The 27,649-nt window shown below is 41.5% G+C and overlaps 3 protein-coding genes across 4 annotated transcripts; all 3 read right to left on the reverse strand.

The window, feature by feature from the left end:
• Nucleotides 1–1,108: 1,108 nt before the first annotated feature.
• Nucleotides 1,109–4,428, reverse strand: LOC108255780 (vesicle-associated membrane protein 3). Its single transcript, XM_017451986.3, has 3 exons — nucleotides 4,242–4,428; nucleotides 2,297–2,440; nucleotides 1,109–2,017 (listed from the first exon to the last, which is right to left on the reverse strand). The coding sequence occupies exons 1-3, from the start codon at nucleotides 4,242–4,244 to the stop codon at nucleotides 1,853–1,855; spliced, it is 312 nt and encodes a 103-aa protein (XP_017307475.1). The 5' UTR covers nucleotides 4,245–4,428; the 3' UTR covers nucleotides 1,109–1,852.
• Nucleotides 4,429–7,484: 3,056 nt separating this feature from the next.
• On the reverse strand, nucleotides 7,485–15,094 carry vamp5 (vesicle-associated membrane protein 5). The gene is made up of 3 exons (XM_017451987.3): nucleotides 14,894–15,094; nucleotides 10,611–10,754; nucleotides 7,485–8,653 (listed from the first exon to the last, which is right to left on the reverse strand). The coding sequence occupies exons 1-3, from the start codon at nucleotides 14,894–14,896 to the stop codon at nucleotides 8,495–8,497; spliced, it is 306 nt and encodes a 101-aa protein (XP_017307476.1). The 5' UTR covers nucleotides 14,897–15,094; the 3' UTR covers nucleotides 7,485–8,494.
• A 4,441-nt stretch (nucleotides 15,095–19,535) lies between these two features.
• On the reverse strand, nucleotides 19,536–27,416 carry vamp8 (vesicle-associated membrane protein 8 (endobrevin)). Of its 2 annotated transcripts, none has more exons than XM_017451187.3 (3): nucleotides 23,711–23,842; nucleotides 22,986–23,150; nucleotides 19,536–22,548 (listed from the first exon to the last, which is right to left on the reverse strand). In XM_017451187.3, the coding sequence occupies exons 1-3, from the start codon at nucleotides 23,759–23,761 to the stop codon at nucleotides 22,366–22,368; spliced, it is 399 nt and encodes a 132-aa protein (XP_017306676.1). In that variant the 5' UTR covers nucleotides 23,762–23,842; the 3' UTR covers nucleotides 19,536–22,365.
• Nucleotides 27,417–27,649: the final 233 nt, after the last annotated feature.

The following is a 27,649-nucleotide window of genomic DNA, read 5'->3' on the forward strand; positions in this document are numbered from 1 at the left end:
TTAGCATCTTTTCCAGGTTCTGTATCACCGCATGATATCAGTTCTCCTTTCGACTTCTCCTTGAAGCGCTGCTGCGGTGTCCAGTGAGGAATGAAACACCATGCTGGTGTTCATCATGCTGCTGAAGGAAAATAATCAACGATGCAGCAGCAGCGCGATGAGGCGGAGTTACTGTTTTCCTCTGACGGCACAGAGGATTTTTTTTTTAAACCCACTTATTCAAAAACGAGGTCACCCGAGGTCATTCCCACATGAGTAAACAAGCTTAAAACACGTTTCTTTGTCGTGCTGTGTGACAAACCTTTAAATGTTGGTTGTGTTTCTTATATTTATGCCCCCAGAAAAAGTTTTGTTTTTGTTGAAAATCGATTATTCAAATCAAATGACGTGCAGTATTGTAGCGAAGCGGTGTTCCATGATAAGAATGCGAGCAAGTAATTTTACAGCTGCTTCTTTCCTCAGACGCCTGGGGTTTATTGTGAAAAACAACAACAACCCCCCCCCCCCCCCCCCCCCCCCCCCCCGCATGTTCTCCTCGTGTCTGCAGGGGCTCCCTCCAAGTTCTCAATTTTTACTTTCACTTCTCAAAAAATGGCATGCCGGGGCTGTGGACTGTTTCTGATAAATTGCCCCTAGGCGTGGACGAGTGTGTGAATGCGTGAGCATGGACTGGCGTCCCATTCAGTACGCATGACGTGAGCTTTGTTTTGTTTTGTTTTTGTTTTTTCAAATCCGTCTGTCATCCGTGCTTTTGACAACGAGTCTTTATTGGTCACGTGTACATTACAGCGCAGTGAAATTCTTTTCTTCGCATACCCCAGCATGTTATGAAGTTGGGGTCAGAGTGCAGGGTCAGCCATGATACAGCGCCCCCTGGAGCAGAGAGGGTTAAGGGCGTTGCTCAAGGGCCCAACAGTGGCAGCTGTGGTTTGTGCTGGGGCTGGAACCCCCCCGAACTTCTGATCAGTAACCCTTAAGTAACCTTAACCGCCAAGCCACCACTGCCCCCACCACCACCACCACTGCTCCCCTGGTTAACCAGACACGATTTCACCATGGGCAAGTTTTACAAGTTTGCCGCTTGTAGTTCTGCAGTGTCAGAGGCGAATAATGTAGACTGAAGTGTTTAATGAATTCATTCAGAGCATATTTTACAAAGACGACATGAAGAGAAAACCTTGAGACTCCAGATAAAAAGTAATATTTAGCACAAAAGGTCACACATCTTTATATAAAACTATAAACACATCAAAGCCTTGCTAATCCTAACCCTAATCCTAATCCTAACCCTAACCCTAACCCTAATCCAAATCCTAACCCTAATCCAAACCCTAATCCAAATCCTAACCCTAACCCTAATCCAAATCCTAACCCTAATCCAAACCGTAATCCAAATCCTAACCCTAACCCTAACCCTAATCCAAATCCTAACCCTAATCCAAATCCTAACCCTAATCCAAACCCCAATCCTAACTCTAATCCTAACCCTAACCCTAATCCTAACCCTAACCCTAATACTAACCCTAACCCTAATCCTAACCCTAACCCTTATACTAACCCTAACCCTAATACTAACCCTAACCCTAATCCTAACCCTAACCCTTATACTAACCCTAACCCTTATACTAACCCTAACCCTAATACTAACCCTAACCCTAATCCTAACCCTAACCCTTATACTAACCCTAGGCTGGAGCAGAAGAAAGTGTTCACATGTATTGTAATGCTGGTGCAAACATCCGAACACACATTTTAACCCAGAACAAAAGAAAAAAACACTCCTGAGTCGCTTCAATAGCTGTTAATCCCATCAGTTCATCTTCTCTGGCTGTTTTACCCAGAGTCTCCGTTCTTACCGCGGCCACAATACTGCAATGATGATAATGATGACAATGGTGATAATGATGATCAGAGCAACTACTCCAGCGATCACCCTCCAGTTCTTACATCGCAATCTGGCGTTCTCGGTTTCCGTCTTCTGTTTCAGTTTCCTTGTTGACTTTCGAAACTGCTTGCCCTGTGAAAAATATGAACAGAATCACTGAAGATTCCAGATCACATGTTTTCAATTATAGGCTAGGTACAGTTTCACTACTGCGAGAGCAGTATGATGATGATGATGATGAAGACGACGACAGCGCAGGAGCATGGCGGACATTTTGGCGACCCACATACAGTAACTACGACTACATCTAAAGCTGAGTAGATGATGTTTGGTTGAACTCGATAATAACTGTTTAAAGATAGTTTCTATAAAACCCAAACACACGAGAGCGTTCAGAAGGTTCATATTTACAGTCTCTAACAGCGCATCAGCTCTCTTGTCCAGTTCCTCTAGCTTTTCCTCACGCTCTCCGACCTTGTTGAAGTTCTTCTGCATGATGACCACAACCTGGTCCGCATCCTCCTGAAGCTGTTGCAGCTGGCCTTTTCCCTTCTCCTGAGCACAAACACGGCACACACCGGGGGAAAATGCTGAGTATACACACACAAGTCTGACATCATCACACGCGTGTAACATTTGATCGATAAACAGCATGTAGATCACAGGAGTCCCAGGGCCGAGCTTCCTCCACCTGCACCAGTCACTGATGGGAGATTTCCCTTAACAACACTGAGCGGTTTCTTTTTAAACGGATTCTTTCATTTTCAAAAATGTACAAAATGTCGGATGTTATGACAATGTCTCGCCCACTATTCATTTTGTAACGAAAGACCGAACCCTGGCAAAGTAGCCCAGGCAGAGAAACCATCTCCATGACACCCTTACTGATGTGGTGGAAGATTGAAGTGTGCTATGTGGAAAAACTTGCATTTCAGGACCCAGTGATGATTACTGCCGAGGAGGACGCTTTTAATCATCCACGTTTCCTATTATTAAAGCCTGACCTAATATCGGATTTGGCCATGATATACATTAGATGTGCAAAAACATATGATATAAATGTGATCCTCAATTTGTTTTCTTTATTTAAAGGACTCATAACAGTGCTAGTCAAATCAGCTCGCTAACTGCAGTAATGTTAGCGATTCGTTTATTTTCACACAAAATTTTTTACGATTCTTTTTTTTATACGTGATTTTTCACACACTTAATTGGTTTTCACGTGATTCATTTTTTCATTCGATTAATTTTTTTTGTGATTTTGTTTGCGATTCATTTTTTCCGCATTATTTCTTACGATTCATTTGATTCATTTTTTTTCTCCCCAATTTTCAGATGTGATTATTTACGATCATTTTTTGTCCACGTGAATTTGGACAAGATTCGCATTTCATTTGATTCATTTTTTCCCACATGATTTTTTACTTGATTCATTTGTCATTTGATTCACCCCCCCCCCATGTGATTTCTCACATGATTCAATTTTCACGATTCAGTTTTCACTCATGGTTTATCACGATTCGTTTTCTTCCCATGTGATTCGTCCCATAATTGAATCTGTCCCATGTGAATTTCCATTTGATTCACTATAAACACATCGTCATATGACGTCTCAACATTTTAGCGCATAACACAGTGAAATGCACCGTATTATCTTTTTTTTGCTAAGCCTGACACGTCACACATTTAAACTGCACAAAACATGATTCATATTCAGCTCAAATTTTTTTTTTTTTACACTTGCAAAGCCTGTTCTATTTTGAATACTTCACCCACAAGCCACACCCATCTTTGTCCTTGTGCCATGAATATGTGAGCGTCATTACATGCCTCTCACAGTTCCTACTGTTAAAAACTGAATCAAAGTGTATTGTTATAGTATAGACAGAAACCCCGTATCCCTGCCTGTCACCATCAACCATGCCACTCTCAAAGTCACTGAGATAACATTTCCCCCCCCCCATGCTGATGTGTGATGTGAACGTTAACTAAAGCTCTTGACCTGTATCTTTATGATCTTATACACTGTGCTGCTACAACACGATTGGCTGACTGGATAATTGCCTGAAAGAGCAGCTGTGCAGGTGATCTGTACAGGTGTTTCTATTAAAGTGGCCGGTGAGTGTGAATATTCTGTAAAAGAAGACACGAGTTATCTGTCTCTTAACCGTACCTCAGTTGTATAGATGTTGAAGGGTGCATATAAACATGCACAGACCTGCACAGACCTGCATAGACCTGCATACCTGAAGATGCTTCAAGCATTTCACAGCAATTCAATTCACAGTATAGGTTTATGGAAGTAGAGAAAGTGAAACTAAAGCAAAGTGGATATTATAAAGAAAAATTACTTTACCATGTTTGTCTTCTTGTCTTGACAGGTTCCTTCCGAAGAAGGTCTGAAAGACAGCCAGCAGCTCTGAACCTGATTTCTGTCCCTTAAGCTCGTCTCTATGAACTCTGAGTTCTTGTCTTGACAGATTCTTCTCTCTGAAACGCTCTCCAGATCTCTGAGCCCAGAGCTTCGTGTGTAATTTAAATGATACACCGTTGTTTTTTTTTTTTTAAATCACGTGGTTGGGTACCTGCGTATGTGACAGGTTGCCAGATTGAAGGTAGCAAACCGGATTCAACCCATCATCCGATTCAATTCAGTTCAATTCGATTTTATTTGTATAGCGCTTTTTACAATAGACATTGTCTCAAAGCAGCTTTACAGAAATATCAACACGGTATACAGATATTAAAGGTGTGAATTTATCCCAACTGAGCAAGCCACTGAGTGGCGACGGTGGCAAGGAAAAACTCCCTAAGATGTTTTAAGAGGAAGAAACCTTGAGAGGAACCCGACTCAGAAGGGAACCCATCCTCATCTGGGTAACAACAGATAGTGTGAAAAAGTTCATTATGGATTTATATGAAGTCTGTATGGCGTTAGGAGCAGCCATAGTCCCAGCAGTCTGGAATTAAAGAAGATTTGAGCTCCATCCAGAGGCAGAAAGGATCTGGATCTCTAGTATCTCCATAAATTCGTGTGGGGCTCGGCGAAAGGAGAGAGGGAGAAAAAAGATAATTATGACTGCGAAGTAGTAGAACAGAATCTAGTCAGGGTAGGCTTGAGTAAACAAATACGTTTTAAGCTTAGACTTAAACACTGAGACTGTGTCTGAGTCCCGAACACTAATAGGAAGACTGTTCCATAACTGTGGGGCTCTATAAGAGAAAGCTCCTCCCCCTGCTGTAGCCTTCACTATTCGAGGTACCGTCAGATAGCCTGCATCTTTTGATCTAAGTAGGCGTGGCGGATCATATAAAACCAAAAGGTCGCTTAGATATTGTGGCGCGAGACCATTTCGTGCTATATAGGTTAATAAGAGTATTTTATAATTAATGCGAGATTTTACTGGGAGCCAGTGCAGTATTGATAATATTGGTGTGATATGGTCGTATCTTCTAGTTCTAGTTAGGACTCTAGCAGCTGCATTCTGGACTAACTGGAGCTTATTTATATTCCTACTGGAACATCCAGACAGTATGGCATTACAGTAATCTAATCTAGAGGTGACGAATGCATGAACTAGTATTTCCGCATCATGTAGTGACAATATGTTTCTTATTTTAGAAATATTTCTGAGATGAAAGAAGACTATCCTAGTAATATTATCTACATGAGCGTCAGATGATAGGCTGGAGTCAATAATCACTCCAAGGTCTTTAATCCGATTGCCAAGGCCAGCTTGATTGTTTTATAGGTTTGAATAGCACATGATCCATTTAGAAGTTTTTATTAGCAGCTAAAGTAAAGGGAACAGAAAATGATCCACTAAGCTTGCACTAAGCTGTTGACACAAGGAGAATTTTTACCATTCTCACCCCTGGTTAAAACATTAGATATCCCAGCATACGTCCCATTTCCTGGTATTTTAAGGTAAACCAATGCACTACTCTAATTGGCTAATCATCTACCTCTGTAAATAAACTGTATTTTACTGTAATTTAATTATTTTACTGTATTTTAATTTTTAAAAATTTTGTGGTTGGCCTGCAGGGGGCAGTACTGAACTGATTAATGACTTGTTTCTGTTGTAAGGACCTGCTGAGATAGGTCAAGTTCTTTTCTTTCTTTTTCTTTTTTTTACCCACGGAGTCACTGAGAGATCTTTATTAATGTCACTCTGTGTCTTTCGTTTGATATCTTCCCACAGATCAGTATAACTGGGACAATGTTTTCTTCTTTCTTTACTCCGTTTTGTCCCAGTTCGGTCATGATCGTGGCATTGTCGGGATTCATCCTGACAACAGTAGGACGAACGTGAGGATCACCCGACTCAGTGGAGAAATCATATCTCACAGTTGGCTTGAGAATGTCTCGGATCCCCCAAGATGAGCTGGAGTCTGTGGCTGACGGCGGAGATGTCTGGAACTTCCCAGGCTACCTTCCACCTCATCCCTCAGAAAGAAAAAGAAGTGTCTGAAAAGCTTTGAGGATCTTTTTATTAATAATGTGTTTGCAAACTTTTCTGAATTATCCTCGTCGTTCAGTCTGCCTCCGTCTCACGTATTCCGTTTCTTTCAAATGAGGCATTGTGTCTCCTCCCTATTCGCTGGTTTTCCCTCCTTACCTACAAAGTCTGCATGGGAATAGGTGTTCAAGCTGAATCCTCATAAGGGCGGCATTATTTCACGGATATATGCAACAATCTGGTCACAGGATGATTTTTACAATATCAAACCCATCAGTGCTTGGGAAGAGGAATTGGGCCTGGAGCTTGAGGATGATTACCGGGGCAGAGCGTTAGATAATATCCGTACCACCACGTCATGTGTTCGACTCAGTTTCATACAGTTTAAAGTGGTCCACAGAGCTCACCTCTCTAGGAGTGAACTGTCTAAAATATATCCCAATGTTCCTGTCGTGTGAAAAATGCAAACTTTCGCCCTGTGACCTCAGTCATATGTGTGCACTCTGTCCCAAACTGCAGAACTTTTGGCACTCTTTCTTTGAAACTATGTCCGACGTTCTTAAGATCAAATTGGATGTCTGTCCTTTAATTGCCATCTTTGGTGTTCCATCTCAGCGTCAGCCTCTGAACCATAAACAAGCTAGTGTTGTGGGTTCTGCATCGTTACTTATTTGGCGCAGAATACTGTTATCTTGGATCTCTGCACAACCCCCTCTATATCAGTCTGGCTTAGAGATTTAATCTTCTTTTTAAAACATGAAAAAATCCAGTACAACATCAGAGGCAGGGGTGACTCATTTTTGGGAAAATGGCAACAATTTATTACCTACTTCAATGATGTACGCCCCCTGGAGGTGGACTGGGGAGAGGTAGACGGTAAACACTAATCATCTTACTTGTTGGGGTTGTTGGGTGTGGTGTTATAATGTGTAAAATGCAAATTTCCAATCAAAATTCACTGCTCAGAAAGAAAATGACTGACTGACTCAGGTGTCAGGACTGAGAAAGAACAGAGGTCAAGCAGTTCCTGTAGGTTTTCCGCCGCGGGAAAGTCTTCATGTTAAAAATAGGACTTTGTAAATTGTTGTAAAGTAAAATCCGTCCTATAGCAATGAACTGACAACTAAAAAAACACGTTATTTTTAACAGCTTTATTTCAGAGCATTAACCACAGACGCCCCTAAATTAAGATTAGAAACATCAGATGCTAAAGAAGAACACAGCTTGCAGTACTGAATGAGTAGAATTTTTTTTTTCATGGCAGTTTATTAAATTTTACAGACAAAAAAACAACAAAACTTCCAATCGAGTCACAACTGTTATTTTTTATTGATACTAATGTAAAGAGCGTGCGCTCTTAGAAAAAATAAAGGGTTCCCCAAGGGTTCTCCAGCTCTGACTGGTTAATGGACGTGGCTTTTTAAAACGGAAAATCTACAAATTTCCACCCATTTAAGCCAGTTTTAGTCACGTTGGACAAGATCCTAATAACATCTTGGCCAAATTCTGTAATAAAGTGTGTCGTATATGTCGGATTATATGCTGAAGATCCTCTAACGATAGACCCGTGATTGCGGAAAATGGTGCGGTCGGCATTTTTAACAATCTTTGTGCTTAAACCACAATTCAAAAACTTCTAAAATCACATGGTGTTTTTTTCCCCCGTCTAGGTTTCACTACCATGTCTGTAGCTGTCCCGGGTGTCTGACGTCAATAGCAATACCCTGTCACAGTAATCCATATTCAATACATTTCAATCGTATCTACAGTGTTCGATTCCTCAGTTTAAAAAGAGTAACAGTATGACCAACATCAACGTTTCCAGCTGCTGAAAGCTCTTCACCTTCAGCTCAGCGTCGCTCCAGTTTTATCCGCCGCTTCCTCCGACACACAATTGTTCAGGTTAACTATTCAGGCGGCTGCACAGAGGCCGGTTACAGACGTTACTCGACATAGAAATGAAAGCAGAGACAGCAGCAAGTATCCACAGTACCATCGGATCTACCCCTGAACACACAAGTCTGGGATTTTAAGACAGGACAAAACACAGAGTCCCGGGGTTTGCGTTCTGACAAACGAACCGACTCCGGAGCAGTCCGCCTAAAAACCCCCCCAAAGTAATTCATTTTCTCTTCCTTCTTGCTAATCAAACAGAAGTGTTGTTATAAGAAGATATGACAACCGGGACGATGATGATGACCAACACGATGACTCCGACGATGACTCCCAGGATCACCTTCAGCCTCAGGTTCTCCCACTGTGTTTTTCGCTTCACTTGGTTTGCGGTTTTGGAAAAAACCTTGCTCTGAAAGGAAAGAAGAAAAAAAAAATAGAAGAGAAGAACAATAATATGGTCCATGATGGTACAATATGTTGTCAGACATTCAGTTTGTGCTCAGTGGGTTTCAAGGTGAAGGTGAGAAGGTAGCGGTTGGATGGTTTTTCTCTAAATATGGATTGAATGGATACACAATACTGCACCAAGCATAATAATCACAGGTAGGACTTTACAGTAGCAGGATTTTTATCTTATGTGCTTATTTTTAAGCACATTTTATCTCAAAGTTCCTGTGGAAACTAACTCACCTCAGAGCCCAATCTCGGTCCCCCACCCCCCGCCCACACACACACACACACACACACACACACACACACACACACTTCATCTCATCACAAAAGGAAATAACGTTCTAAAATTAACACCGTCAGCAAAAAGTCAGGATGTAATTTCTACAATCTTCTGTTACCATAAACCCAACCTACAGTGTATTTACAGACTTCAATATGACATTTCCTGTTAAGCCTTGGAACTGTCGAAAGACGTATTAACTCTACTGTTTGCTAAGGGCCAGAAAGCTTGATTAGTGTGTTTACCGGCCTTCCTGATTTGCGTACCAAAAAACACCCAAAACTGTTCTGGGAAACGTGAGAGAGAAAGTCAGGCAACATGATAAGATAAGAATAAGAACAAGGATAAGAGTAGAAAATAAATCCAGTCCAGGTTTTCAGGAGAGCACTCGTGATAATCTGAGAAATATACCAGTCAAGATCTGCATTGTACTACCACCACGCGCAGCTAGTAAGCTTCCTGATCACATAGTAAATTCAATTCAATTTGATTTGGATAACAACGGACGTTGTCTCAAAGCAGCTTTAGAGAAACATATTAACACGGGATACAGATTTTAAGCGTGTGAATTTATCCCTATTGAGCAAGCCAGTGGCGACGAAAAACCCCCTGAGATGATATGAGGAAGAAACCTTGAGAGGAACCAGACTCAGAAGGGAACCCGTCCTCATCTGGGTAAGGATCTGGAGGGACTTGCCGTTTCGTCATGTGCGGCAGTAAAAGACCTTGTAGTGATTATTGACTCCAGTCTTTCATTTGACTCTCATGTAGATAATATTACTAGGATAGTCTTCTTTCATCTCAGAAATATTTCTAAGATAAGAAATATATTGTCACTACATGATGCAGAAAAACTAGTTCAGTTGGATTACTTTAATGCCTTACTGTCTGGATGTTCCAGCAGGAGTATAAACAGTCCAGAATGCAGCTGCAAGAGTCCATACTAGAACCAGAAGATACAACCACATCACCCCGATCTTATCCACACTGCATTGTCTCCCATAGAAAATACTACTATTGACCTGAGTGACCTTTTGGTCTTTTATGATCCGCCACGCCTACTTCGATCAGAAGGTGCAGGCTGTTTGTTGGTACCTTGACTAGCGAAGGCTACAGCAGGAGGAAGAGCTTTCTCTTATAGAGCCCCACAGTTATGGAACAGTCTTCCTATTAGTGTTCGGGACTCAGACACAGTCTCAGTGTTTAAGTCCAGGCTGAAAACATTTGTTTAGTCAAGCTTTTTGTGAATAGTTTTTTTCTTAGGTAAAGGAGCAGATGTAAAACGTTCACGAGTCTAGAGTGTTGTGGTGAACTTGGATGTTTGGATGCTGTTTTTTTTTTTTAACCATGTAGTACACAGTTAATTAAGTAAGGGAATTATTTATAATTGCACTATTCATTTTCACCCAGATGAGGACGGGTCCCCTTTGAGTCTGGTTCCTCTCCGGGTTTCTTCCTCATATCGTCTCAGGGAGTTTTTCCCTCATCGCCGTCACCTCTGCTAAATTTCCTCATTAGTGATACATTCATCAATTTAACATGTATATCCTAAATGTATACATTTGTGTAAAGCTGCTAACCGTTGTTAAAAGCGTTGTACAAATCGAACTGAATTTGAATTGTTTTTGTTCACCTGTTCCAGTAGCTGGTCAGCTCTGTTCTCCAGGTCTCCCAGTTTCCCCTCACGCTCACTGGCCTTGTTCAGGTTGTCCAACATGATCTCGCGAACCTCCTCCACGTCCTGCTGAGCCTGCTGCAGCCGGCTATGCCCGTTCTCCTGAACACGTGCAGAACACATACATCAGGATCAGCGATTAGCTCAAGACTGGGACACAACTGGATAGCAGGAAATGGGACAAGACGATAAAAACACACGACCAGAAATGGAAGAAATATGGTAAAAGTGGGACATGACAGGCAAACGGGAAATGAGAAAAGATGGCAAAGTGGTAAAATATAACGGAAATAGGACAAGATGGTAAAGTGTGAAGATGATAAATAGGGACATGACGAGGAAGCAGGAAGTGCAGAAGGACGGGATGGTAAAAACGGACGGATGCAGAAGGAAACAGGACAAGACGGTAAAACGTGACGAGACACTAGGAAAAGGGATGAGACAACAAGACAGGACGTGAACAGGAAGCAGGAAACCTGCGCACGATCGTGAAAGCGAGAGCAAGATGACGGAACGAGACAGAACAGAAAATACGAAATGTAAAGATGTTATGAGGACGCGGAACAGGAAACGGAAACGGTCGGTAAAATCACTGGGGGAACAGCAATTGTTACCGGATTGGAAACAGGACAGGAAAAGAAAGAGGAACTGTGCCTGGGACGTTCCAGGACGTTAGAGGACAGGATGGACAGGAAACAGGACAGAAGTATTGAAACAGGAATTGTAAGAGAGGCAAAATAGAATGGAACCGGGAAATGGGGACATTAAAGTAGGATTGGAATGTGTTTCATATAACCATATAAAGGTTGATGTGGTGTTTATACGTTTTCTGTTTATAGGTGTGTTTATTTAACATTTGTGGGAAGGGGTTCTAGTGTCAGTGTTTTGGAACAGTCAGTGCTAAAAGTTTTCCAGCTCCTTGTTTTTTTCAAGAGAGTTGTAGAGTATTAAAACGCTTGGTGAACGTGCTGTTAAAGGAAAACGAATCACCTTTTGTCCCTTAACTGTGATAAATCGAACGCGCAACACTGAAAGCGAACAAGAAGTGTTAAGATAGTTGTCTGTGGTTTTAGCCGAAACAGGCGTGATGCAGCAGAAACGTCTCTTTTCTTTAAAACCTAAACACAGCGAGGACAGACTGGAAACAGATTTGGTGGAAGGCGTCCAGGCTGGTTGCTGTAAACCCCGGAATGCAAGTCTGGATGTGCGCCCTTGTTTCGTGTCCCTCTTTCTCAGGCTAAACAAAAGACAGGGCAGGCCCGAGCTACACTGTGCCATCTAAACTTCACAATGTGTTCAATGTGAGTGCGGTGTCGATTTATGACTCTAAAATGGAGGCATTTAAGGACGCTGACCCACCGTGACCTCTCTCATTATTACATGCCCAAGCGTGCAGCACAAACAGTGTAATGTACACAGAAAATAGAACTGTCCATACAGAGGAACAGACGGAGAGAAATCTACACACTCGTTCACTCGGACAAAGAGCCGGGAAACGGTCAGCCGGGAGCTGAACCGACATCCGATCCAACCTGCCTCATCTTTCATATTTAGCTGCCTCGCTACTTGTAAATGATGGATGCCTCAGGGCCTTAAAAACAGGAAATGACCGAGGGTGAGCTTTACGATAATGAAAACCCCTAACGGCGCATAACCATAAAAGGTTTTTCTGGTTCACTGAGGGCATGATTGTGTACTCTTCACTGTTCCCTACACAAACCGATCATCATCAGTCTATATATGGCACTGTCTTCCAAACTACACACACACTATACACTATACACTACTACACACTATAACTGGAGGTGTTCCAAACTACACACACTAATCACTATAAACTGGAGGTGTTCCAATCTACACACACTAATCACTATAAACTGGAGGTGTTCCAAACTACACACACTAATCACTATAAACTGGAGGTGTTCCAAACTACACACACTAATCACTATAAACTGGAGGTGTTCCAATCTACACACACTAATCACTATAAACTGGAGATGCTCCAAACTACACACACTAATCACTATAAACTGGAGATGCTAGAAACTATACACACTAATCACTATAAACTGGAGATGCTAGAAACTACACACACTAATCACTATAAACTGGAGATGCTAGAAACTACACACTAATCACTATAAACTGGAGATGCTAGAAACTACGCACACTAATCACTATAAACTGGAGATGCTAGAAACTACACACACTAATCACTATAACTGGAGATGCTAGAAACTACACACACTAATCACTATAACTGGAGATGCTAGAAACTACACACACTAATCACTATAACTGGAGATGCTAGAAACTACACACACTAATCACTATAAACTGGAGATGCTAGAAACTACACACACTAATCACTATAACTGGAGATGCTAGAAACTACACACACTAATCACTATAAACTGGAGATGCTAGAAACTACACACACTAATCACTATAAACTGGAGATGCTCCAAACTACACACACTAATCACTATAAACTGGAGATGCTTGAAACTACACACACTAATCACTATAAACTGGAGATGCTTGAAACTACACACACTAATCACTATAAACTGGAGATGCTCCAAACTACACACACTAATCACTATAAACTGGAGATGCTTGAAACTACACACTAATCACTATAAACTGGAGATGCTAGAAACTACGCACACTAATCACTATAACTGGAGATGCTAGAAACTACAGACACTAATCACTATAAACTGGAGATGCTAGAAACTACGCACACTAATCACTATAAACTGGAGATGCTAGAAACTACACACACTAATCACTATAACTGGAGATGCTAGAAACTACACACACTAATCACTATAACTGGAGATGCTAGAAACTACAGACACTAATCACTATAAACTGGAGATGCTAGAAACTACACACTAATCACTATAAACTGGAGATGCTCCAAACTACACACACTAATCACTATAACTGGAGATGCTAGAAACTACACACACTAATCACTATAACTGGAGATGCTAGAAACTACAGACACTAATCACTATAAACTGGAGATGCTAGAAACTACACACTAATCACTATAAACTGGAGATGCTCCAAACTACACACACTTATCACTATAAACTGGAGATGCTCCAAACTACACACACTAATCACTATAAACTGGAGATGCTAGAAACTACACACTAATCACTATAAACTGGAGATGCTAGAAACTACACACTAATCACTATAAACTGGAGATGCTAGAAACTACACACACTAATCACTATAAACTGGAGATGCTAGAAACTACACACTAATCACTATAAACTGGAGATGCTAGAAACTACACACACTAATCACTATAAACTGGAGATGCTAGAAACTACACACACTAATCACTATAGAGTGGAGATGCTAGAAACTACACACACTAATCACTATAAACTGGAGATGCTAGAAACTACGCACACTAATCACTATAAACTGGAGATGCTAGAAACTACACACACTAATCACTATAAACTGGAGATGCTAGAAACTACGCACACTAATCACTATAGAGTGGAGATGCTAGAAACGAGACAACACTGCATTAGCTGATATATCAGCACCAGGAACACTGAACACATGGGGGATACCTTAATATGTCTCAGGGTGGAGTTTTCCTTTAAATACCCCCAGGGATTACAATGACTGTAGTGAGTCTATGTGTGGGCAAGGGCAGGATATGCCCGTCTTAGCATTTCCTCCCATCGCTTCCTTCCTCACTTCCATTCCTCTCTTTCTTTTCTTTTTTCCCAGATAGTCTTTAAGCTCCCGTTGCATGCAGCTCATCTCATCATCACACGTTATCTAAGAGCCAACTCGGTGTTTCAAGAAAGCCCCCCTCCCCCTCCCAATACTCCTCAGAAAGATAAACCTGTAGACTTAAGATAAAGATGCGACATGAACATCGTCCGGCATTCATCTGGCTGAAGCATGAGACCATCTGCAGTAAATAAACCCTGTGGGGTGTGTGTGTGTGTGTGTGTGTGTGTGGTGTGTGTGAGAAGAGTATGACTTGCACTAGCATCCAGTCCTTATGTAACTCTAATTGCCCACTTATTATTTTACATACAGGCAACAGCTGTCAGCTGCTCAGCTGTCAGCTCTGTGTGTGTGTGTGTGTGTGTGTGTTTTGCAAATGAGTAAAAAAAAAAAGAGAGTGCGATCTGACATATAAATGAAAGGATAGAGTGGAAGACTGAGAAGGAAAGGAGAACGAAACTTACCATGTCTTTGTCTCTGTACTCGTGTCACTGACGTCTTCTAAAGAACATCTGAAAGACAGCCTTAAACCTCCAACAGCTCTGGTCCTGATGTCTGTCTTGGGTTTTTCTTTGTATGTGTGTGCGCGCGCGTGCGTGCGTGTGTGTGTGTGTGTGTGTGTGGGTGTGTGTGTGAGCTCTTGCCTCTCACCAGCTCCTCTGAGCTCAGTGCTCTGTGTTTGGCTTTTAAAGGGACCTTTTCTGCTCTGGGGTTTCACATGTGTATGACGTTGTCCCTTGTCCCGGGTTGCCAGATTGACATAATTAAAAACAACAACAACAACAACAATAATAATAACGAGTGCCACATTTTGTAATGATTATACAAAACTTTTAGGAGGAGTAGCAAAAAAATACAAATCTCAATCTCACGTGGAATATTTCATAGGGTGCGATGAACGCGTTGCGACCCAGGGACCGTAGACGCATGGTTCAAACGTTACGATCATAAACGTACTTCAGACTTCAAATATGTACTTCTCTCTTGGTATTAAAACATCAAATAATGAACAATAATAATGCAGTATAATAAAAGGTTTTTCTTATATTTCTGCTGCACCAAACTTTAAACCTGGTTTAAAAATAAGCAGTTTTAACCTTCACTTTAATCCTGGGTTTCATTTCACCATAAACCTGGATTAACTATAATCTCATTGCTCCATCACTTTGCCTTTCAGTTAGGGATTAAAGTTAAACTTGCTATCGAGGAGGGTTAAATGGTCAGAATGGCAACACGTACAGTGTTTGGTGGCTTGGAGAAAACGAATGAGTTCCTTGCAGAAAAATAAGGGACCGTCTCAATCCTGTTGAGTTTTATGATGGTGCTTTGGTTAGATTAAATTGAAAAAAAAAAATTTAAACCTGGATTAGACATAGCAGTGACCGAAATGCAGCCAACCCACCCCATGCTCCAGCTTTTAACGGCCTTGCGCGTTACGTTACTGGTCGTTTCTGCGAGCAAAACTGTCGGAAGAGTTTCGTCGTCAATTGCAGCCTTTAAAAATCAGTTTATTTTTTGGACCCGCCCCAACAGGAGAAACATCTGCTGGATTTTATAGAAGATCTGGTTTTCCAGGAGTTATAAGAGCAATTGACTGCACTCACATTCCCATTCCAAACCCAGGTGGAGAAAATGGAGAGCTGTTTCGCAACAGGAAGGGCTATTGTTCCATCAACGTTCAGGTTGTGTGTGATGAGAAATCCCAAATCACCAACAGGATCTACACATGACCGCCACCTCTGCCTCCTCCACCTCTGTTTCAGGGACACCTAGTCGGTGACTATGGATACCCCGGTCATACCTACCTGATGACCCCTGTCCTGAACCCTTCAACACCAGTTCTGAAATGATACAACACCTCCCACATTGCAGCAAAGGGGTCTTGTCGAGAGGGAGTTCGGTGTTTGGGAAAACACGGTTCGAATAAAGCTTGAAACAACATCGGCAGTTGATCTGGCACGGCAGATCATTTATTTTATTTGAATTTTTACAGTTTTTGCTTGTGTGTAAATATATTATTGTATGGCCAAATATAAATAATACACAATATTTCATGATAAAAAAATTTCTGAACATTTTTTTTATTATTATTATTATTATTTAAATTTTAAATCTGTTTGCCTTGGTACAGTGGGCATGAAAATGGCTCGAAATATAAAGATTATTCTTCATCTTCTTAAATATGCAGAGTAAAGCACAAATCCACAGTGAATCTGGCAACCATCTTCCCAGCACTCAGTTTCCCAACCCGACCGCCAGCCCCCTCCACCCTTCCCCTAATGTGAGTGCAGTAGTAAGTGTGGGCAGGAAGGGACTTTCATGTTGGGACAGCCCCGTCCTTGCTCTGCTCTGATCAGATCAGATTTCACGTACAGCACTACAGTACAGACCGGACTGCATCCCATTAAAGACCAACATGCTCAGCGTCACTGTATACATAGAGTTCGTTTCACACCATTTACACTTTCACGTTTCACTTCTTGGCTCGGCGAGGGGGGTGGGGTGGACCGGGGTGGGGTGGGGGAGGACCACACTGCTCTGCGGAGAGGAAAGCATATAAGACCTTACCTTAAGTATGGGTGTTACTCGATTCTGGTATTTCCTGCAGCATGCGCTCATTCTGGTTCCACTTTAATGATGCTAGCTGTAAAGACTGTAAGTTCAGAGTTTGGCTCAACGTATGATTCTAATCCTGGCTATGTTTATAATTGCCTCAGACTTCACTTCCTGCCAATCAATCCTAAATTGTTTCAGTTCTGAGGCGTATCATCTTGCTTTCTTCCTGTTTGACCTCTGCCTGTGTGTGTGTGTGTGTGTGTGTGTGTGTGTGTGTGTGTGTCCATCCATCTTCTATACCGCTTATCCTTCCTTCAGGGTCACGGGGAAACCTGGAGTCTATCCCAGGGAGCACCGGGCACAAGGCGGGGTACACCCTGGACAGGGTGCCAATCCATCACACACCCACTCACACACTACGGACACTTTGGACACGCCATTCAGTCTACCGTGCATGTGTTTGGACTGGGGGAGGAAACCGGAGTACCCGGAGGAAACCCCCGCAGCACGGGGAGAACATGCAAACTCCACCCACACAGGGCCGTGGTGGGAATTGAACCCCCGACCCTGGAGGTGTGAGGCGAAGCACAAAGATCCTGTCCATGTGGTCTGTTACACTGTTGCACTCGTTTTCCGTTAAGTCGTCATTTTGTCATGTCCAGCTCTCTCGGTGCTTTGCTTTGCATGGAGATTGTGGGCGTGGCTAAATGTAAATCAGCTGTGCCTCAACGTGCGCACGTGAAGAAAATGTTAAACTTGAGGTTTATAATAGATATAACGGCGTGCTATTATGAGAACGCGAGCTCCGCCTGCCAGTCAAATATTCGAGTTGAACATTCCAGCGCGAACAAGTCCTGCTACGTTACTGACGGATCGTGTTTAAAAACGTGGAATCTAAAATAAAAACGGAAGAAACGAAACGTCGCACGCTTGACACGGCTGATCGGACGAGTCCGCCTAACGGGCGGGGGTCGGTTTGGGACTTGCCATTTCTGCACATCTTTCTTAACTTCTCCTTTAATTGCTTGCAGAATGACGGAAGTGTGCCCATGGCTACTTTTTTTTCATGCTGTGGTTCTAGATTAACACGTGACGCAGGAAATGTAAAAAATGTAAGGTACGTACTACGAGCGTGTCGGATACGGGAGACCCTGAAATATTATTATTGCTGAAACATTTCAGAGGAATTGAGGTCATGGAGGGTGCGTTTATTTTTTTAATACAACAAATTCACTATAATCCACTATTCTTTGTGTGAACCCGAATAGCGTGACGCTGGGAAAATGAAGAAAACAACTCAGGGCAGGTCATGACAAAAGCACAGGAAGTGTCGAAACACACACACACACACACACACACACACACACACACACCACTCAGTGTGTGTCGTAACTGACTGAATGAGATTTCCAGAAACATTAATTAAATTTCAGTAAATGATTACAGTTCTCTGAGTCATGCTTCTTCGCACTGGAACAATGGTGTAAGCGATCTCGTGTATGGAACACGCACTCAGCTGATGCATACTGGCAGGATTGTCAGTCTACTTATCCTCTAGAACAATGCATTTATTATTTATTATATGAGTGACTGAACACAGAATGCCTCCACTTCCTGTTGTGCGTCTTTCACTCTTACAAGCTACACTTACCGCAACCACATCCTACATCTACACTGTATAAACAGTGGATAACAGAAGTCTGCGCACCCTTTAAGCGACTGTGAAATGCACTAAATGCAAAACCGGTTAAATAGCAAGCATTAAAATATAATAATAATAATAATAATAATAATAATAATAATAATAATAAAATAGTGAAATCGTTTTCACTTTATGACCTACACATCTATAATTAAGGAATGAAATAAGGCCTTCTGGCCAATCAGAATCCAGAATCCGACAGCATTTCACTTTTCTAAAGTTGCTCAGAGAAATCTGGAAAGAAAGAATAAATTCTACAAAACACTTTAACTCCCTCTGGTGGTGAACACCAGTCAGTGCAGCTATTTTGGAGAAGAAAAAAAAAACACCTCCATAAGAACAAGCATCACACTGATTCATCATCAGTGTGATGATGAATCAGTTGAATCATTCATCATTGTTTGTAAGCACCACACTGACCTTTATGTGTACATGTAAATAGCTCTAAAGGCTTTGTACTTGATTTGAGAGAGGATAGGAGGAGACAATTCCCCCAAGCACCAATTTTCCACATCACCTATGAATTAACGTTGGCAAATATATCACATCATCTAAGACGTTTTAATGTTAAGGGGAAAAAAAACTAAAAACCTTCGCTCCGATCTGATACGTCATCGTTTCTATAGTAACAGCTAATTCACACGGCAGACGCTCCACATAAACAGATTACACTGTTTATTTAACACTTAGGGAAGGAGTCTCCAGTGTCAGTGCTTTGTAACAGTCAGAATGTAGAGCTGTATCGCTGTGGTGTTTTTTTTTTTTTGTATTGGTCAAAATCTGAATAATTTATCAGCTAAGCACTGGACCACGTCGTTATTTTGAACAAAAATGACAAACGATTCAGCTTTAATGACACATCAATTGTTTATTTTTAAAAATAGCTCTTACAGGTTTTTCAGATTTTATTTCATTATAACTCTTGATTCTCATCCAAAGCCCCAGCACTGGTTGAGTATTTGATCTGACCCAGAAACACACCACCCGCTCACACACAGCAGCTTAGTCGATGTAATCGGGTGTTGTGGTGCGTGCTCAGAATATACACGCGTATACATTTTAGCCCTTAACTCCTCCAATAACAAGTATGAGACTGATTTTAAAAGAGGCAGTGTGTATTAATAAATGATCACTTTTCTGATTCAAGTCAAGACTATAAGACAACAAGGCACCTACAAACAGCTTTACAATAAATAAAATTGGATATGTAACATTCTAAACGTTACTGGATGCTACAGCACGAGATTGGTGTGAACAGTTACAACAGAAACGACTAAAATATTTACAGAAAGAAGCGATTTTGACCTCGCAAGATTTCCACAGATTGACAGCAAAACCACAAAGAGCTTATTGACAGAAATTTAGACAAAAAAAAAAATAGGCTCTGATTAAGTCTGTTTACTATCGCACTTAATCGTAGCTCTGATACCATCACTGATTAGATTTACTCTGCACATTTCTACTGAAACAAAAAAAAACGTATTATTTATATATATCTGCCTTCAAAATAATGATATTAAATGTTTCTACATTTAAATAAAACACCATAAAGAGCAGTAAACAGTAGTAAATGAAACAAAGTCAATGTTTGGTGTGACCAAAAAAAAAAAAAAAAAAGTCTCCAGTACAATGTGTACCGTTTTATAAGGAAATGAGCTGTAAGTTTTACCGAGCATCTTGCAGAACCAGCTACGATTTTTCTGGAGACTATGACTTTCACACTCGCTTCTTATTTTTGCAGCGAAACCCAGCAGCCTTCGTTGTGTGTGTGGTTTTTTTTTTTTGTCTAAAAAGTGATATGCTTTCTTTAATTACATACAAACGATTTTCTGTAACACTTAATTTTGAGCTAGAAAACTAATGTTTGGGAATCTAAAATGGTTTCTTTTGTACTGACTTGATAATGTAGAAGGTCATAAGATAAAAATCTATAACAAAGTTTGTACTTAAAATAAATAGGGTGCCTAAAACTTTTGCACAGTACTGTGTGTGTATAATATATATATATATATATATATATAAATATAGTAAATGTAGCCAGTAGTTCTTTCAATCAAAGCTGTGCAAGATGTAAAAATGTTGGAATCAAAACTGGCCACTAGAGAACTGTAAAGAGGGTGCATTTTTTTTTTCCCTTTTCTTTCTCAACAAGGAAAATCTGATAAATGTTGAGTTTAACAGCAGTGACAGGAATGTTAAAGCAAAACGTTAAACCCACATTGAAGCAAAGTGCATCTGCGCTATTGTCCGTACTGATTTTAAACTCGGCCTTCAAAACAAACAGTTACAACAAAAAAAAACAAAAACAAAGGACATTTTCATCGTGTAAAAACACACACACACACACACACACACACACACACACACTTGGGCAAAAAAATTCACACACACACACTGTATCATTAGTACATTGAGGAATCCGTTCACGCAGCAGATGAAATGCTGTTTAAAACGTACAACTTTCAGAATTAAGGGTGATTTTATCGTTGTTATTATTAACATGTAGCATTAAGGACTAATTAACATTTTCACTATGCAACCTAAAAATCTCTTACAATTCTCCCCATTTTTAATAAGGAGCTTCTCTCCAGCCCTCAGGTTTCATTTCCAGATCTCCGTAACAGTAAAGTTGACAATCTCCTTCATTCATCAGATATTTTCATTGTGTACGTCTTATACAATTCAACATCCGTTCAGATATTGTTTCCAAGTTTTGTTTCGGTTCATTTTTTCAAATTATTAGTGATTTATTGTGTAACGTCAAATGTTGTAACTTCAAATTCCAACTAGTCAAATTTAGTTAAAAAGTATTTAAGTTTAAATTCAAATCACTGAAAAGGTACATGTTCACTTATCGCCTTATTTTTGAATAGGTAATAAATCTCCTTAAATTCAATTGATTTCGGGGCAAATTTCTAGATCTGTTCAATTCCACATCTAAATCTTAAAAGATCTTAACTTGGGGGTTAATTCAATATAAAATGTCTTCAATCCCCAGCTATTATTTAGGGTTTTCCCCAGACGCGTTCGCTGTATGAGAAATATGGTGACATCCCTTAAATCTGGGTTCATTTTCCTGAACATTTCCCATGTGCAACTTATAAATATCTTTAATTGCAGATTTCCAGATATTTTTCAACATGCAGTTTCGTGAGTATCTTAAATCCCGGCGATCTGTGTGAAATTCCGGATACTTGAACGTGTAACACCTAAAATACATCTGTCGAAGTTCCAGCATACAGATTTCATTTCTAGATAGTTCTATAAATTCGTGGAAATTCCGGCAAACAAAACCCCTAAAATTTTGTTGTTTTCCCACAGATAAACATCGTATCGCGTGCTAACACTGTGCACTCGGGCTTGATGACTCGAGTGAACAGATATCGCCGTTTCGTCAAATATCTGATGATCTGACATCATCGGTGTTATTTCAGAGCTGTATGATATTTAAGAACGCATCTCGATGTCCTGTTTGGACAAAAGGTTTACGCTTTTGTTTTCCAAAACGTAGACAGGGTAAAGAAATATTTGGGTTTAGGACTGGAATGAAATCGTACTTGAGGGCGCTTGTGTCCGAGTGGGACTTTTTTTTTTTTTTTTTAATGGACTAACATGAGTGTGTGTGCCTTCGGGTTTCTGTATAAAGTAGGTCTGTGCGTATGAGCGAGTGCGAAGGTGTTACTTTGGTGGTTTGGTAGTCGGTGATGTCGACTGGCCATTTGTCGGGATCACTCCTGTAGCGAGCAACACGATGATGAGCACGATGATGGCAACAATCACGACCATCACCACGATCAGCTTCACGTTCTTCCACCAGTAGGCGCGTGCCACCTTCTGCGACGTGTGCTTGAAGTTCTGCGCCTGCGGAGAAACACCGTCATCAAGACGCCTGGTACGTCGCTTAACCTTCAAGACCGACGTTTGCCCTTTGTTAACTTAATGTAAAACTTCGTAACTGCCTGGAGGGCGGGGTCAACAAACACGACTACGGTGTGGCGACAGTAACGCCGCTTCATCAACACCACCCGGGCGTTGACGAGTTTACAATGACGGCACAACACGGACTGCTTTATTCCGTAGAAATCTCGCGTACAGCACGTTTACGGTGTTTTTAGACCATACATTTTTTGAGAACACGCTGTATAATCACGATATTTCTGCGTGTTCGGTCTAATCTAACCTGATCTCGTCGTCAAAGTCATTCCGTAGCACGGATTTTCCCACCGCTGACCTGTGAAGAACGAAGCTGGCGGTTTACGTTTGGTGTTTATTCGTGCGTACAGACGAGGGCCCCTTACCCCGGCCTGCAGGTCCTCGGATTTGTCCATCAGATCATCGAGCCGTTCTCCGCGTGCCAGGATTCGCTCCACGTTCTGGGTCATGATGTCTTTCACGCCATCCACCTGAGACTGCAGCGACTTCACCGGTTCCACTTCCACCGCTGGAGCCGACGCCCCCTGTTCCTGCACGAGAAATAAAGTTCAATTACTAATAATAATAATAATAATAAGTTTGTAATAAAGTACTCAGTATTGTGTTAAATCTAGTTCTAGGGTTTGTTTCTTGTAGATAAAAAGCAACTGCATCCAGACGCAAAGGTGTCTTGCACTTCAGTAAATTCGGTGAACTTTACTGCAGCGTAAATATTGGCACCCCTGCGCATAACCCCGTCGTTCTGTCTGCTTCTTACTGACTACAGTGACACTCGCGGCAATGTATCAGCACAACGGAAACTCTACCGGGTGTGTATACAGTTACTCGGCCACACACTAACACCATTTTGTGACAAAGAGGCCGCGTGTTATGGTGCGATGCTCAAACGTTAGTAGCTACAGAGCTCAGAATTTTCACACCACATCAGTTTCAAGCGGAAATTCACGCTCTAAGCCACCCGATACGTTTCCTCAGGCTATAATCTGGCAACGACATTCAGCACGCACGCACACACTTGGTCAAGATCACTTGCTGAGCCATGAAAAGTTACACACCACACCACAATAAAAAAAAAAAGCTTCTTATTTACCGGGTCAGCGGCAGGGTACGGGTTCTCCAGGTACACATTGTGCGAGAACATGACTGCGTGTGCGTGTGTTTAACAGTCCGCACTGGCCAAGCCTTCATAAACAACAGGGAAGGGTAACCGGGAAACCAAACAGCTCTCAGACGTCACTACCTGCAGCTCTCTCCCAGTGTGTGTGTGTGTGTGTGTGTGTGTGAATACCAGAGAGCTATCATCTAACATCTGCTACTGAGAAAAAGAGAGCGAGAGAGGCAGCCCGTCCACATTTTTCCCCTCTGCTCTCGAACTTTACGCACGTATTCCAGTCGTGCGTTGTTTTCTTTGTTCTTGTTTTTTCACCCATGTAATCTCGGGTGTGTTCCCGGGGAAGACTTCAGACAAGATCTGGGATGTAAACCCATAACCTCGTGGCTTCTAGCGCAGGACCTTAATAGAAGAGTTCTTAATAGAAGGATAAGCTGACCGAGCGCTCGTCTGCGGCGCTTACAGCTCACTTCAATATCACGTTTAGAATATTCAGTCTTCAACAACAAGGTTTCAGCACGTCACGGATTTCTGAATGAAACATCGCACTTTTATAACGGATTACACTTCCATTTAATGCCATGAAGCCTCCATTAAACACGTTACATTAGAACAACAAATAATCAGTCTGTACAGGATTTCGCCGAGTTTGTTTTTGTGGTCGTTGCGGTCAAGAAACACTGTATAACTTTACAAAGCAGCGGTGACTGGTACGAAGCCCTGACACTGGAGACTCCTTCCATAGACGCTACAGAAACGTCTCCTTGCAGAAAACACCACCACATCTATGTTCTATTTATATCTTTAAAAGAAATCAGTTTATTAATAGGTTTAGTTTACGTGCGTACGAGTGGCTACTATAGAAACGATAGCGTATTACAGCGAGCTCGTTAATGTAACGTTACAGAAGGAGCGACTGTCCGATATATTGTGTTATTTAACGGATCTGTCGTGTACGACGGGATTGAGCGAGGCTCTGTGAGGATTTAGACGTGCTACGTTAGCGCTGTGGCTCCAGAGCGAAACCGGTCTCCGATACAGTCGGCGTGAGAAGGAACTCCTGCGTACGTCCGATTTCACCACCTGTCCGCCATGTTTGGTTTTTCATACGCTGAACATCGTGTTGCGATTTTACTCCAATAAACGTTACAAAGCGGCAAGAACGTACTGCCTACGCCGTGTTTCTGACAAAGCGGTCATGTCGCAAACAAACAAAAACTAACAGGAATAAATAAACACTCGAGTCGTATGAAGAGGTCGGAGTGTTAAGTGTAGACAAAAGTAAACCGAAAAAAAATAAATAAATAAATAAAATAAATGATTCCAAGTTGTATTAAGAACTTTGGAATGTTAGGGTGAAGAAAAAACATGTACGTAAACAAAAACAAACAAACAAACAAACGTGGCATTTACACGAAAAGTTACATGAAAAGTTAGTAATGTTAAGATCAGTGTTTTTTAAATATATATATAAAAAATACATAAAACAACAGACAACAATGAAAAGTTGCGGTTATTTAAAAAAAACAAAAACATTTGCGTGAACGTCTGAACGAAACGACAGAAATTGTCGACGGACTAACAGTTTTAATGGTTACAGCGGGAACTGTACTGGTTTTATTGGTTACAGCGGGAACTGTACTGGTTTTAATGGTTATAATGGAAACTGTACTGGTTTTAATGGTTGTAATGGAAACCGTACTGGTTTTAATGGTTGTAATGGAAACCGTACTGGTTTTAATGGGAACCGTACTGGTTTTAATGGTTGTAATGGGAACCGTAATGGTTTTAATGGGAACCGTACTGGTTTTAATGGTTATAATGGAAACCGTACTGGTTTTAATGGTTGTAATGGAAACCGTACTGGTTTTAATGGTTATAATGGGAACCGTACTGGTTTTAATGGTTATAATGGGAACTGTACTAGTTTTAATGGAAACTGTAACAGTCCGTGAGGGTCTCTACTGGTAATCTGTTATGTAGTGAAGGTTGTCGTAACGGCGACGGTTTTAATGTTTAACAGCTGATGGTTTGTAACGGTGTCTGAAGTGGAAACTGAATTTCTGTGACGGTTCCTGTAGTCGTCGTTCTGTTCTGTTTTTCGGCAGAGAGGCTGGACAAAAAATAAGGAACATTAAGGTAAGTTGGCGTCTTTTATTCACTCGCACCATTTATGACTTCGCTTGTTTCGAATTCAAAAAGCCAGACAGGTCACGTCGACTCGCCAAATTTATTTTCCCCAACTGTCGGGTGACTCTTCGGTTGCGTATATATTTATTATTATTATTACTAACTTTAGATTTGGATCTGATAAAAGATCTTTGGGCATGTTTTTGAATGAATGAAGTGTAAATAGTGGCTGCAATGGGAGCTGAACAAAAGGAAAAGAAAGAAAAATAGCTGAGTCACTATTATACTCTGGTCAAATACGAAGCATGGCGAAACAATGCTCAGGTGCAGGAAGAATTAGAGTGTAAATACGAGTGCGATCCAGCTTTATGGACGTGTTCATGCTGTGTTGTGCACAAACAAACAAACAAACAAACAAACAAACAAACAAACCAACAAAACTAGTGACGCTAACACAGCCGTGTTAGGCAATTTTTACTAATCTTCAAGACTGAGATCAACTGCACGCACACACACACCCCTACACACACACACACACACACACACACACACACACACACACAAAATACACACACACCCACCCTCCCACCAACCCAATACACACTCCCACCCACCCAATACACACACACACACACCCTCCCACCAACCCAATACACACACACACACACACACACACACACACACACAATACACACCCACACACCCTCCCACCAACCCAATACACACACACCCCCAATACACACTCCCACCCACCCAATACACACACACACACACACACACACACACACACACACACACACACACACACACACACACACCCTCCCACCAACCCAATACACACACACACACACACACACACACACCCCTACCCCCACACACACTCTTTTGTAACAGCAGTTTGTCCCAATGTCCTACCTATTGTGTACACCAACGATTATGGACGGAGGGACACACACACACACACACACACACACACACACACGTAACTTCTCAAACTGTTCAACATGGCTTTTTCCCCTGCTGTAAATAATCCCTCAGGTTGTTGTTGTTGTTTTTCTTTCTCCACACTGCTGCTCAATCTGCCTGCGTAAACAAATCCCTCTTTGTTGAAAGTGTCTCCCAGAAATCAATCTCAGATTTACTTAAAATGCACAAAATGGAGTCTGTAGACTTTCTTCTAGTTTTAAAACCTGCTGAACAACAACCAGGAACTTTACTAAAGCTTCCCTAACACCACAACCGTACACAAAACATTCACAATCAACCAGAAGTCCACACAACGCATTCACAGCTAAAGAAAGAGAACAAAAATAAAAAGTTGTTTTTATTTAATAAATAAATAAATAAAACAAAAAAAAGACCGAGCAGTAAAAGTTAAACGAGGCCCTACCAGTCTGTTTGGATCTCCAACTCCCATCTTCTTACAGCAAGACGAGGCGGCTGGTTCAGTAAAGCGCAGAAAACACCGGATTTTCCACCGGAGAAATGTTCACAAACCCTCCAACTTTTCGCACTTTATCAAAAACTCCGAAGGCGTCGCGAACTTCCTGCTTTCTCCGCGTTTTCTCTTCCGCGTCGGCGCGCGTTCCTCCGCTAAACGGGTGCGCGCCCGATTTCAACCACTAGAGGGAGCTGCGCAAGTCCCGCCTTCTTCTTTGTGATTGGCTTATAGTTCGCACTTCTCGCTAACGGTTCACTGCCTGGAGGATAAAGCAGCCAATAGTAGCGCAAACCCCGGAATACGGGTAGGAGGAGAAAAAAAACTTTTAATCGGTATTTAAGTATGCC

This window comes from Ictalurus punctatus, chromosome 22, assembly GCF_001660625.3.
Source record: "Ictalurus punctatus breed USDA103 chromosome 22, Coco_2.0, whole genome shotgun sequence".
NCBI classification, from domain to species: Eukaryota; Metazoa; Chordata; class Actinopteri; order Siluriformes; family Ictaluridae; genus Ictalurus; species Ictalurus punctatus.